Source organism: Phaenicophaeus curvirostris, chromosome 13 (genome assembly GCF_032191515.1).
Source record: "Phaenicophaeus curvirostris isolate KB17595 chromosome 13, BPBGC_Pcur_1.0, whole genome shotgun sequence".
In the NCBI taxonomy this organism is placed as follows: Eukaryota; Metazoa; Chordata; class Aves; order Cuculiformes; family Cuculidae; genus Phaenicophaeus; species Phaenicophaeus curvirostris.
Genome location: NC_091404.1, coordinates 12,486,789 through 12,500,804, shown reverse-complemented (window position 1 = coordinate 12,500,804; position 14,016 = coordinate 12,486,789). Strand labels below are relative to the sequence as shown.

The following is a 14,016-nucleotide window of genomic DNA, read 5'->3' as shown; positions in this document are numbered from 1 at the left end:
TCTGGTGTCCCAGAAGGGTGGCAAGAACTATCTCACAGCAGCTTCCATTTGGACCCACAGGGTGGTGTCTGAAGACAGGGCATGCGTGGGCTTGTTTTGAGAGGAGGATGGGATACGGGGATGGGGACTGGCAGGTAGGGCTGTGGGGGAGGTGAAAGGGGTCACAAAGACGGAAGCATGGAAGAAAGTGGAATGAATACACACTTTTTACAGAAGGTGCATATCTTCTTGCCAGGTGGTTTTTTTGAGAATGTGGTGAGACAGGAGCTGGAGCAGAAGAGCTGAGGGAGCCCTTTACGCTGGTAGGCAGTCTGGCCCTTCTGCAGTGGGGTCCGGCAGTTGGCACAAGTCATCTTGGTGACAGTAGAGCGGGCAGCTCGCTGAGCCATCTGAGCACGTAAAGACATGCGAGTTGAGCGTCGAGTACGAAAAGGAACAAAATCCTCATCATTGGGATCATCCACCATGGCATCGGAGTCTTCATCAGAGACCGGAACTGCAAAGCAGCAGAGAAAAATGCACAGAAATACCTCATTAGGAACTGAGACAGAAACTTCTGCCACAAGACACATGCAGGGGCTTTACACACTTTGTACCTGTCTGGGTGGAATGATAAAGGGACTCTTTAAAGATATTCTGTTCAAATTAGAGATGAGTCAGGAGGTCGTTAAGCAAACTGCACTTAAGTACAGTTCCTATCTAGGGAGTCATGATTTGCCAAGGCTGAACATAAGCCTGAAGCGTGAACATTTACAGCAGAAAACCCTCCAAGAACCAGTAGACCTTAAAGGTAACAAGCTGGATCACCACACTCCAGCACAAGCTGCGCAGGCAGGCAATGAAGGAGCAACACACAAATACTCAGGAATGTCAGGGTGACATTCAACATCTCAAAGAACAGAGACTTCATATACTTCTGCAGGAAAATCTCCAAAATGCAACCTTCCTGCAGACAGCCTGCTGCTATAGAGACAAAGGAAGAAAGTTCCCGGCTGAGGAGATGGAAGATGGATTTACTGGGAACAAGCCCAGAATCTCACCTTATTACTCAGTGCTTTCTCTCCACACACCACTATAAAAATACTACAGACCTCCCTTCAACATAAGTGCCCTGAGAAAGCAAGGCGAGTACCCTGGAATGAAGATGTAGCGGGTGAAGGGACCTGTTCTGTGTAAGAGGAAAGCCTGCACAGAAGCTCCAGAGTTCCCACTGTACTCTCACCATGAACCACCCGGCCACAATGGGCCTGAGCCCTGCTCTCTGGCTGAAAACAGGCATTGGCCTGCTCTAGTTACTCACTGCTCTCAGAGGAGTTCACAGTTTCAGGCCTGGCAGTTTCTGATCTTCTGGCTCGTTCACTTCTTTTCTGCTCCTAGAAGACATTCAGAAAATACTTAGGCTAATAATCTGCTAAGACAAACAGCAGATAAATATCCCGGATCATGGTGGGGTTCCAGCTTCTGGGACTTCCTTTCCCAATAACTAGGCTGAAAATGGATAAAACTCCACGGACACCTGACCAGAGCCGGCAAGATGAAGGAGAGGGGGAAGTAGGCTTAGGAGACTGGCATTCCAGCTCAGGGTAGCAGGGACACACTGAAACCACATTACAACACAGTGGTAGTGTACAGGGACCACTCTGTCACAGCAGACATACAAACCCCTTCCTAGGGGGGTCACAAGACAGCCAGCGTCCCTCATGGAGTCTGACAACAGCCAGCCACCCTCTACACTCCTGCAGCATACACACTTGCCTGCATTCTCCTCACCTTCTCAGCTGGCACTTCACTTCCCTTCCCAGACAGGCCTTCTCCTGGAACAGAAACACAGAAGCAGCTTGCATTTAACATCTAGCTTTTCTCCAACAGAAGAGGACCAGCGTTCTTCAAATGCAGCCACCTTTTGGGTCAGTCTGCACATGAAGCCTTGGACAGTCCTGGCTGACAAGCATAGCTCTGCTGGGCATCAGACACAAGAACGCTCCTAAACCCACCATCTGTAGTTAGAGACCCAGACACACAGTCTGGAAGGAGTCCGGTAAGGGGGAGACCTCCCTGCATGGGGGAGGCATGCTGAACAGTTGTCTCCAACTGATTCTGATTGAGACTGATCATCTCCTGAGGATGGCCAGCCTGGGCAGAGAGACTTTGCCTATTGGAAACACCCTCTTCTGGTGACCCTCAGTTCCAGCAAGGACTCCAGGGGTGGAGAGTGTGAGCTAAGTGGAAGCACAGCTGCGATGTGCTTCAGGATGACCCTCCTGAGCAAAAGGAAGCCAAGTTCTGCGGAGATAGCAACCTACCTGCTGGTACTGAGGCTTCCTGTGCTTTCAGTAAACTACTTTGTTTAAGTGACTTGTTCCCACTATCATCCCCTTCCTCTGCCTGGTTCTCCTCCGTGGGCTCAGAGGGCAAAGCTGCCGTATTGTTGTCTGGGTTCAGTTCCACCTCTGCTTCCCCTGCCAGCCCGTCCTTCTGTATGGGTGAGCTTTTCCTTAGTGTCTTCAACCTTGTCTTCTTCGTCTGTTTAAGACTGAGCTGGGTGGAGGGCATAGGTGGATTTGAGGATTGTGCTGTGCTTTCTTCTGTGGCTGGGGCACTGCTGAGGTCCCTGGAATCAGGAGCGGGCTGTCGGGGAGATTCGGGGGCATTGTTATCAGATGGTGCAGGAATAGCAGCAGCACCATCTTCCTTTAGGTCCCCAGAACAATTTTTTGATGCATCTTCCCCTTCTTTCCATGTTTCTGGAACAAGGGCTTCTCTAGAAAGAACAGAGGAGTCAGATGGTCCATCCTCTACAGCTTGGGAAGGATGTGCCTTATACAACCCATCCAGACCCTCCGATTTATCTTGCGCCATCAAGTCAGCAGTTTTATCCCTGTCATCTAAGACACCAGGTTTCTCCAGCATATCCAAGACACCAGGCTTGTCTAGAATGAGGTCGTTTGATGCGTTTAGTTTAGACAGGCTGTCTGCTTTCACTAGAAGGTCCAAGTCCCCACCTGCAGTCATCTGCTTGGATTGATCCCAGTCAGGGGGCGGAAGAACTGAAACTTCCTGGGTAGAAGCTGTTTGGGAGCCCAGGAGATCTTCCCCGAACTCCATGTCAGCAGGGAGATCACCAATAAGTGGCTTGTCAGGCAAGGACAGGGGGTCCAAAGATCCGGAAAATTCACTGGAATCCATTTAGAAGATGATAACTGGAAATGAGAGGAGACTTGCAAGTTAATGAAAAGCAGTCTAACACAGTGCATGAATTGTCCACTCTTCCAAACACTGTTGGAGTAAAATGAGACACAGAAATACTGCTTGTTACCCATGACCAGGACACCAGTAGGTCAGTCACATCTATCGTGAGGTTACAAAACTGTAAAGCCAAACAGCAGCAGTGGGATGCAGCAGTTTGGTGTACCAGAGTTTTGGGAACCCTACTGCCTCCGCAAACCACTGCAGCACAGCAAACAGACTTGCTCATGATAAATGACAGTGGAGCATCAGAAATTACTCCAGTACGAATTCAGGAGGATTCGAACAGCTGTTCCATGGTGTGTAATATCCCCTTCCCTGCCTTCCTCTCTGTCTCACCAGACTTGAATAAGCTGGTCTGTCCTTTCTCTGGATCTGTTCTCATGGAGTTAACACATCTTTTATTTTTAAAATACCTTTTCTCTCGATCACAGAGGCAGAAAGAACTCCTTTACAGCTCTATAGCCTGTTCCTTGAACAAGCTACAGGATGACTAGACGCATGAATTTTGTCAGGAGAGATATAAACCATGTTACACTATAACTACAGCTGCGGCATAGCCCCAAAATTACGTGGGCTAATATTCAGACACAGAATAATTTGAAAAGCTTAAGTTAGAACTAGGAGGAATTGTGGAGACTGGCAAGAAGAAAGGTGGTAAAGCTCATAGCATTAAAAGCAGTTGTTAGAGGAAGAACAAGTAGCAATGTAGACATGAGCATGCAATGCGGAGTCAGGAAAAGAGATCAGTGTGACTTTGCAGGGGACAGACAGTGCACTTGCACAGGAAGATGTGATAATGACTGCTAACATCAGAGGGACAAAGTTACAGCCCAGCTCCTCATGGTTGACATTATCATGAGACAGAAAAAGCAAGACTTGGGGATGAAGCAAGCATTTATCTCAATATTGGCTAATAATGAATTATAGTCCCACAAAGATATAATGGCTGGCAAACACGAAGAGGGGAAGGAAGAAGGAGGTAGAGCCTACAAGACACGAGGCAGAGTAAGACTTCAAGTAGCATCACGCCCCCAAACCAGGCTGTAAGTAGACACTACAAGGAAGGCACCAGAACCAACAGATGTGGCATCAAGCTATCCCCCATTAGAGTCATTCTAATTTTGGCACAGTCCAGTATTCCTGTCTATTGGGGGTTACTATGGGCAGACCTCATCTACATCAATGAAGGAAGAAGCCTGAAATAATTTCATTGGTGATGGTTAATTAATTCTTTCTTCATGTCCTTCCCTCTGAAAGGATAAGCAAGTCCCACTCACAAACGGTTTACTCAGAACTAAAGAGGACATATTCAGGCAGAGAATGTACCCAACTTTTGAAACTCATTTAAGCAAGAGTTTAGGGAACCATACCCTACAGCTGGAGTTTGAAGTCATTGCCTCCTTATTTTACCTAAAAACACAGTGACATTTTGTTTCACAGTCACAGATAAACACTGTTCCCACAATCACAAACAGAAACCACAGAAGATGCAATCTTCAGAGATGCTCAGCAAGTTTCACCCCTAAAGACTTTGATGATCCCATTCACTTTTTAGTTGCAGAGGAGACAAAGCTGCTAGAACGAGCCAATTCCAGAGCAATATGCAGCGTGTTTTAGGGTGGCTGACAGGAAGAACAAAGTGAAATAGAAATTAAAGACATCTGAAAGAAAGGTCCTAAAGGTTTGAAGCATGCGAGAACCTTCCCAAGATGATAAACACATTTTTTCTGCTGCTTGGATTACAAACAATGCCTCCTTCTCAAAGATATCCCCCACCCAGACTTCCAGACAGCAAACCTTACAATAATAAGAAGCAGAAATGTCAAGCCACCCAGATAAATAAGGAGTGTTTATCTATTGGTGTATTTAATAGGAATAACATACTCCTCCAATTCACCTTCAGACATTTTGCACAAGTCTGCAATGAACACAGAGGTGATATTCCTACAGTATTTGCCACTTCCAGCTGGCCTTGTCTTTGCTTGGCAGAAACAGACCCTGTGAACAATTCTGGAGCATAAGAAATCCATTTGGGCCTTCCTTCCCAGAGGATAATACAAGCAATAATTAATCTGTGAATTTACCATTCTACTCATTTGCTCTACAAACAGACCGAAAGCATCTGGTTTCAATAGCGTATACACTGCTTTCAAGCTTTAGGTGCAAAAGCATGACAGTGCATGACAAGGCTCTGACAAACAACGTCAACAACACAGACCAGTGAAACAGTCTTAAAGAGAACAAGTACTAGGCAGATCAAGTCAACTCCAAACTATCAGTGTGTGGCTGGGACAGATACGCAGACCTTTCTGCAGACCCAAGAGTCCACAGTAAGACCACTCACTTGTGTGGTTGGAAGCACAGCGCTTGCCCTGTGTGCTCAAGGTCTTCTCCACTTTCATCAGCTCCGTCCAAATGCCCTGGCAGAAGAGTTCACATGTTCTGGCAAACAACTCAAAACAACTTCTTGGGACTTGCAAAGCTAAGGACAGCTGCAGTCAGTCAAACAAAACAAAAGGACCGTGTATCTGAGAGAGAGTATAAGAAACACAACTAACAGGATGCTCCTCCTCACCCCATCCTCCAGTTGAGCAGCTGGTGAAGAATTGCTTCATTTGAGTTTCACCGAGACTGTCACTATTATTATCTGGACTGGGCAAATCCTCTACAAACCTGCCTAATCCCCCTCTGATCCAAGTTATACTTTGGGCCTCCAAAAATTCCAGTGGCCCACATTGGAACATGTTCTGCAGCCTAACATTCAGTTTTTAAAAGCATTTTCCTTTTATTTATTTTCCAACCTTAATGATTCTAGATTTTAAACCTCCTGCAGCATCTCCCCGTGACAAGGCAACACAGAGCAGACGCGTGCTGACTTTTCATGTACTAGTAAGTCTGGAAAAAAAGGATGGAGTCACAGTTGAGACTGGACTCAAGGAGGTGATGCTGACAAGCAGCTTGAGTGGGAAAACAAGGAATGTCCTTGCCCATCACTGCAATTCTGCTTTGCTGACAATGAAGTCTTTACAGTGGCTTTCAACTGCCAGCTGATGAGGATGAAGAGGGCAGCCCTCAGAACAAGAGAGAATGATTCTTTCCAGCTCCGTGGGTTGCTCTGAATCCAAACTCAACCTGAGGAAATTAGAGCTGCCCAGCTGCAGCAGGGTAAGAAATGCTATTTCTCCTGTTCGCCCCAGGCAGTCAGATTCATCTGGGCTTTCTGCTGAGCTTTACCACAAGTTAAGCTGCCAACTGAACGTACACTTTACCTCTGGTAAAGTCTCTTCTCACTTTCTACAACAGAAGAAAGATAGCTCATTGTTTCTGGCAGACGCTGAAATGATCCGCCACAAGTAAGCTGTTTTATTCCAGGAACGCACAGCTCAGTAACTGGGCTCTGGTCACTGGTCTCCTTGAAACCTTCCTCTTTCCCAGCTACATATCAAGCAGCAAGGGGAGTACACTGGAACACGACTCAGCCAAACAAATAGGAGGCAGCGTGCTGAAATCCTGCACATTACAGCAAATAAAACAAATGTCCAAATATTGGACATTTGGAAGCTCCTTACTTAGGACACGGTGCCATCCTCTCTCATTCAGTAACAGATATTCCCAGGAAGATCGAGTTCAAGGAGCTATGTCCCCTGCACAACTGTCTGAAGCAGAGTGCTTCTCAAGTAGCACGCAAGAGTTCCCAACCAAGTGATGGGACAGCTGAGGGTCGTCCCGTGTGCACAGGACAGCCATATGATGCAACACCGACCACCAAATTCAACCCATGGACTACCAAACCTGACCTGCCCTTTCTTCCACAGAGGGGGCCCACAGATCTCCTCTCAGACCTGGAAACTCAGAGTGAGACATCTCTGATGGGACACTCAAGTATACCAAGTGACTATCTGGTGCTTCATCTAGCTTATTAAGCACATCAGTGGTGCTGTAACTGCACAGATCTGCCACATCTCAGTGTCCTCAGATAACCATTAGCAGGGGAATATGTGGCCCATCTACAGAAGTGAGGAGCTATCATCAAACATTTAATTAAAATCAGACAGTGAGAAAAAAATCCCGTTGTTACTCCCTGACGATGAAGTGAATACTTCAGAAGCCTCTGCTGCCCACAAAAAAGCACAGCTATGCAGATACTGCTTTCCTCTAGCAAAAGAGCAGCAGCTGCTCAGGTACCTGTCCTAGACTTTGGGTCACAGATATGGATTCAGATTTCCAAGGCTTCTGAAGGCTTAAAGATTTATCTTTTTCGCCGTTAGAGATGATTTGAAATACGAAATGCATGAACTAATAACTATAAAAATGAAGACACCTAAATCAACATTCCAGTTAATTCCTGCCTGCAAGTTCTGCAAGATCTGAGCAGAGCTCTGGAGGAAGCTCCTCTTTTTAGTGCCAAATTTTCATAGAATCATAGAATCACCAGGTTGGAAGAGACACACCAGATCATCGAGTCCAACCATTCCCATCAATCACTAACCAATGTCCCTTAGCACCTCGTCCACCCGTCCCTTAAACCCCTCCAGGGAAGGTGACTCAACCACATCCCTGGGCAGCCTCTGCCACTGCCCAATGACCCTTTCTGTGAAAAATTTTTTCCTTATGTCCAGCCTAAATCTCCCCTGGCGGAGCTTGAGGCCATTCCCTCTCATCCTGTCCCCTGTCACCTGGGAGAAGAGCCCAGCTCCCTCCTCACTACAACCTCCTTTCAGGTAGTTATAGGAGCAACAAGTAAATGGTAACAACCCAACCTAGTATTTCTCCACAAAACCAACAGTGGTGGATACACAGTTCTATCCATACAACATTAAGAAATAACCTTGTGTCCTACCAGCACGGGCTCAGCCAATCAATGTTCACTAACAATATTACACCTTGAATGACAAATAGAGCAAAAGCTAACTTCATCGCTACCACCTATCTGAGTTTATCTGGGCACCTGATAGCTTTCCAGATGCAGGCACTGTGAACATTTATTACAGATCAGTTAACTGATTTTAAAGCAAATGAATGTATGAAGAATCAGTAGCAAGCTACGCAGACTGCTAAGGACCAAGTTTTAGTCCGGTCAAAATTCTCCAGAAAGGAAGAGAAAAGATTTCATTATTCCCTAGAGTTTTCGGAGAGGCAGCTCTCTGAGCTCCCACCTAGCAGCCCAAACACAGTCTTCAAAGAGTAAAAAGCCCACTGGTGACACTCAGTGCAGTGCTGCTTGCACGCAGTACCACGTTAGACCATTACTGTCTCATTCTTGGCTTGTGACTACACTCGATGACAGATAGCGGAAGAGCTGAGATGTTTCAAATAAAAAACCCCAAACATCTGCCACAGTAATGCAAGAAACCTACCACTTTAAGAATCAATCATGGTTCAGAAAACAACTTCCAGTAACAAACCTAATTTGTTCATTGAAAAGAAATGGGGAGACATGACCCACCTCAAAAAAACCCACAAGGTAAGAAGATCCACAGTAGAGTACTCTTTGGAGATAGATGAATGCACATGAGGGCTCAAAAATTTGGAAGTCAAAGTTGTGCAAACACAGAAACAGCTATCTCCAGATTAACACTAAAGATGATTACTTAAACAACCGACCCAGGGATTCATAAGCCCTCTGTGACCTGGAGACTTTACAGTAGAATTTAGTGACTCTCTCCAAGTCAACTATAGCTGCTGCAGATGTCACTGGTCAAGTTCTTCAGCTTGTGCTTTGCAGGCTGGACTTGGTGAAGAGTTGCCTCTTCCCTTCTCCAAAAGTATGGTTGGTTCTCTCATTTCAAGTGCCAGCAGCAGCAGCTATTGCCATGTCCTTCTCAGGTCAGTCTTTACATGTGACTGGAACTGCCAGTCACATGTAAACAACAGGAACTGGTAGATGAGGAAAGGAAGGGCCTTCCCACAACATCATCAGAACATTCAAGACTCTAGCAATGTTTTTCTACCAATCCCAAAGCTAGGAGGTACCAATACCACTGCTAGATTTTTCTACAGAAGCCGCAGCTTAGGGTGCAGGCCCCAAGCTTAGCACATCAGCCACCCAGAATCAAGAAAGCCTGAACCCTCCAACACAGACCAGATGGTGCTGCAAGACAGCATCACGTGTCCCCTGTGAATTCCTCAAAAGCAGGAATGACCAAACCAGATTTTGAGCTCGCATTCCAGAAACTTTATCTCGGCCTCAACGAAGTTCAAGAGGAAGGACAAATTTCAGAAATCTTCTTGCAGAAGTTGCCTGCTGCCAGGTCTCCGAAAAGGCATCTCAGGCCAGCAAGACTGGTGAAGAAGGTCTCAAGCACTGCCCTTTCCTGGCCTGTGCTGCCAACAGAGGAAGAAGTTAACACTTAAAACCCTCTACGGAGATTAAAACACAATTCCAGTGAAATCCCACTAGCACAGCCTTTGCTAAGTTAACAAATTCATTGTCACAGCTGTAGCCTATTCCATACTTTCACCACAGCCCTTCTGCACTGGAAGCTTCTAATAATATATCTGTATCCATCAGGGTCCCACATCCCAGCATCACCGACCACAAAACATTTGCAAAAGAAGTAACCCAAGGGGCTTTCCTCCCAAAGGAAGACTGTGGGCTCAGCTTCAGCCCCTTACTCTGGCTGTCAGAGGAACTGAGGAATCTGGTGTGACTTACTGTCATCCTCCAAAAAATTCTCCAAAGCAAGGACACTAGCAGTTAAGAGGGAAGCAAGCAGGTGCAGAGAGAAACAGAGATTGTGCAGATATGTGTGTTGGGGCTGTAAACTGCAGGTCGGCCACTACAAGCAGCAGCTCTGTAGGCTGAGACTGTTCCTTTAGTAAAGCTGGGCTGGCAATAACTCATCACCAGCTTTGATCCCAGGATAGGCAGGGTTAGGCATATTTAAAGTTTTCTTGGGGAATGCAGCAGGAGCAAGAGAGAAAGAAGCCGCAGCCTAGAGCAAGAGCCACAGCCAAAGACCAGAAGGACGAGAAGGGAAAAGCACAAACGAAGCAGCCCTCATTCTTATCAGAAAGAGAAGCCAGGAACCATTCCCCAGCACACGGTTGAGCATCTTATCCCCCACCGCCACCTGAAACAGACCACATCCAGCGCTGCCTCTGCCCACACAATCATATCTCACTGCCAGGGCCTTTCCCGTGCCAGGCACACACCCCAGCCAGCTTCCATCCTCGCTGGCACACACCCTGCCATCGGAGGCCAGTCCTACCTCCGCGAACCACACGGAAAGCACTCATGCTCCCCAGCGCACCTCACAACCCACAGCTGCGCAGCTCAGCCTGGCCAGGCTTTGGCAGATCGGGGCTTTGCCTTCTCCAGTGGCACAGGGCAGCTCCAGCCAAGTCCCAGAACATAAAGGCTGTCCACCAAGAAAATGGACACTCACTTTTTGCAAGGAGTCACATGGAAAAGACAAGAGGTAATGGGTATGTGAGAAATAAAACATCATTGCTTCAAAGATTGCTACACAGGGCCTTTTGATTTATGGCACTTGACCTCATCGAATCATATAATAGTTTGGGTTGGAAGGAACCTTAAACATCATCCAATTCCATGGGCAGGGACACCTCCCACAGACCAGGCTGCCCAAGGTCCCATCCAGCCTGGCCTTGAACACCTCCAGGGACGGGGTACCCACAGCTTCCCTGGGCAACCTGGGCCAGGGCCTCACCAGTCTCATCATGAAGAAATTCCTCCTTATGCCTAGACTAAATCTGCCCCTCTTCAGTTTATACCTGTTGGCCTTAGTCCTATCACCACAGGCCTTAGTAAAAAGCCCCTCCCCAGTTTCCTCATAGCTCCTTCAGGTACTGGAAGGTTGCTATAAGGTCTCCTTGAAGCCTTCTCTTCTCTTCTTCAGGATGAACAACCCCAACTCCCTCAGCATGTCCTCATTTGTATCTTTATCTCATCTCAGGGTATTCCAAACAAAACCCTCTCTGGGCTTCGGCTCAGGAACTCATCAGGGTATAAGTTGCTCCTGGGGAGATTCTGATTGGATTCCAGAAGAAAATTTTTCAGCATGAGAGCAGTTAAACATTGGAATAATCTCCCCAGGGACGCGGTGGATTTCTCTGGACACTTTTAGGGCTCAACCTGATGGATGCTGGGCCATCTCATTTCACCGACAAACCACCTAAAAGATTGGAGCAGATGATCCTTAAGGTCCATTCCAACCTGGCATCTTATGACTCCAAGACTCGATCTATGCCCCAGGCCACCCTCAGGGATGCCCAGCCTTGGTCCAGACCCACCCCACCCGTACAGGGGAAGGTGAATGGAATGCTTGGCTTGGCTTGGATCAGAAACGGCGTGACCAGCAGGTCCAGGGAGGTTCTTCTCCCTCTGTACTCGGCACTGGTGAGACTGCTCCTCGAATCCTGTGTTCAGTTCTGGGCCCCTCACCACAAGAAGGATGTCGAGGCTCTGGAGAGAGTCCAGAGAAGAGCAATGAAGCTGGTGAGGGGGCTGGAGAACAGGCCTCATGAGGAACGGCTGAGAGAGCTGGGGGTGTTTAGCCTGGAGAAGAGGAGGCTGAGGGGAGACCTCATTGCTCTCTACAACTACCTGAGAGGAGGTTGTGGAGAGGAGGGAGCTGGCCTCTTCTCCCAAGTGACAGGGGACAGGACGAGAGGGAATGGCCTCAAGCTCCACCAGGGGAGGTTCAGACTGGACATCAGGAAAAATTTTTTCACAGAAAGGGTCATTGGGCAGTGGCAGAGGCTGCCCAGGGAGGGGGTTGAGTCACCTTCACTGGAGGGGTTTAAGGGATGGGTGGACGAGGTGCTGTGGGACATGGTTTAGCGATTGATGGGAATGGTTGGACTCGATGATCCGATGGGTCTTTTCCAACCTGGTGATTCTGATTCTCAGGAGCTCCACAGCCTCCGTTCCTACGCGTGGTGATGGCAGCACAGCCTGCGCCGCTCAAAGCCTCTGGCCAAGATGCAGGGAGAGGCGAGCCAGGAAGGGTGCTGGAGGAGCTTGTTGGGGTGGATGCAGGGGGTCTTATCAAAGAACCATAGGGGAGCTCGTCTGAAAATAACCTTCGGGACCATTGAGTCCAACCGTACCTGTCTACCGTTAAATGCATCTCGCCTTTTAAAGATCTCCAGGGATGGAGACTCCACCACATCCCTGGGCAACGAACCAGCCGCTGCTCAGACAGCAGCACAGCCGGGACCCAGCACGGGGGCTGCACCGGGACCTCCCCCCTCGACCCTTCGTGCCACCCGCTGGGGATGGTGTCACACCGGGACCCCCATTACCCTGGGAACTGACCCCCCCATGGGGTGGGTGTCACACCGGGACCCCCCGCGCCCCGGGTCCCCGAGCACGGGGTCCCCCCCAGCCGGTGCCGCATCGGGGCGGGGTCCCGGACCCGCCCCCGCCGCAGGGCGCCCCCCAGCGGCCGCCCCGGCCGGGGGGCCCCGCCCCCTCCGGGCCCGCGAGGCCCCGCCCCCCAGGACCCGCGCCGCACACGCCCGCGCCCCCCCTCCACCCCCCCAACCGGGGGGGGTGGGGGCCCCAAGCACCGGAGCCCCGCACGGGCGGGCGCCCCGCCTGCAGCTCCCGCGCGGCCGTAGGGAGGCGCCCGCCGCCGGAGCCGCTCGTACCTGGCTCGTCGGCGCCGCGCCGCCCGCTCTGCCCAGAGCCCCGGTCCGGGTCGCGGCTCCTTTAAATGGAGGCGCCGCTCGGAGCCCTCGGCGCGCTGCGGCGCGGGGTGGGGGGGGGACGGGGTCGGCGCCCCATTGGCTGCGCAGAGCGAGGGACGCGCTCCCATTGGCCGCGGCGGGGCCTGGGCTCGCGAGACTCGCTGGCGAGCGGCGGCCTGGAAAACGCGGAGCGGAGCGGCGAGCCCGGGATCGGAGCAACAGCACGGGCTGCACCGGGCGGCCGGAAAACCCGGAACGGATCGTCGTGGCGGAACGGGGAGGCGCGAGCGACCCGCTCGGAGCGGAGCGCGGGCAGCGGCGGGGCCCGGCGGGGCTGGGGGGAAGCCGGGGGGAAGGTCGCGGGACGGCGCGGAGCGCCCCAGACCCCGGCGGTGCCCTCCCGGCTGCTCGCAAAGCGCGGAGCGGATCGCGCGGAACGGGATCGCTACCCCACTCTCCCGCCCGGCGCCCCCCTACCCCGGTCCTTAACCCTCTCGCTGCCGCCTCGGGCGGCCCCGCTGCCTCCCCCCCGTGGTGGCGTAGAGTCGGGGGGCCCGGCCCGGCCGCGCCGCCGCAGCCTCTACCTGCGGGCGGGGAGGGAGGGGGGGAGCCGCCCGGCCGTGTCCAGGCACCGCCGCCGCCACCGCCTCCCCGGAGCTGGAGCGTCTCCCCGGGGCGGTGAGTGACAGCGCGGCTGGGCGGGGCTTCCGCGGGGGCCCAGCGCCGGGCCCGCCCCCGGGGCGCCGCACGCCCGCAGCTCCGCCCCCCCCCCCACCCCCCCCCAACCCCGGTCGCCCCCAGACCCGGCTCCCCCGCAACGCCCGCGCGGGGAAGGCGAGGGCGCGGGGCGCTCGGCGGCGCCTCTGCCTCGGAAGGGTCCGAGCCGCCCCGGGACGGTGTAGGGAGTCGGGAGGCTTTATTGACGGGCGGCGGCGCCCGCGGGCAGCGGCTCCCGCCACCGGATCGTGGCGGGAGAGGGGTTGGGGGGGCGGGGGGGGGGTGGGGGGGGCGAACGCGCGCCCCCGCACGCGCCCGGCCCCGCCTCGGTCTCTTTAAAGCGCGCGGGCGCCTGCGCGCGCCCCGCCGCCCGGCACCGCGCATGCGCGGGCG

At 51.5% G+C, this 14,016-nt stretch overlaps 1 protein-coding gene across 4 annotated transcripts in view; it reads right to left on the bottom strand.

Moving 5' to 3' along the window:
* ZMYM3 (zinc finger MYM-type containing 3) overlaps nucleotides 1–12,978 on the bottom strand; it is a 30,766-nt gene extending 17,788 nt beyond the window's left edge. For 2 of the 4 annotated variants that reach the window (XM_069867948.1, XM_069867951.1), the window contains exons 1-4: nucleotides 2,304–4,348; nucleotides 1,756–1,814; nucleotides 1,301–1,373; nucleotides 205–496 (exon numbers count right to left, since the gene is read on the bottom strand). In XM_069867948.1, the coding sequence (XP_069724049.1) occupies nucleotides 205–496; nucleotides 1,301–1,373; nucleotides 1,756–1,814; nucleotides 2,304–3,186 (1,307 nt within the window). In that variant the 5' untranslated portion in view covers nucleotides 3,187–4,348. Of the gene's footprint in view, nucleotides 1–204; nucleotides 497–1,300; nucleotides 1,374–1,755; nucleotides 1,815–2,303; nucleotides 4,349–12,867 lie in introns of those variants that run through there. The other 2 variants (XM_069867949.1, XM_069867950.1) reach the window with 2 other exon arrangements.
* Between the last annotated feature and the right edge of the window lie 1,038 nt (nucleotides 12,979–14,016).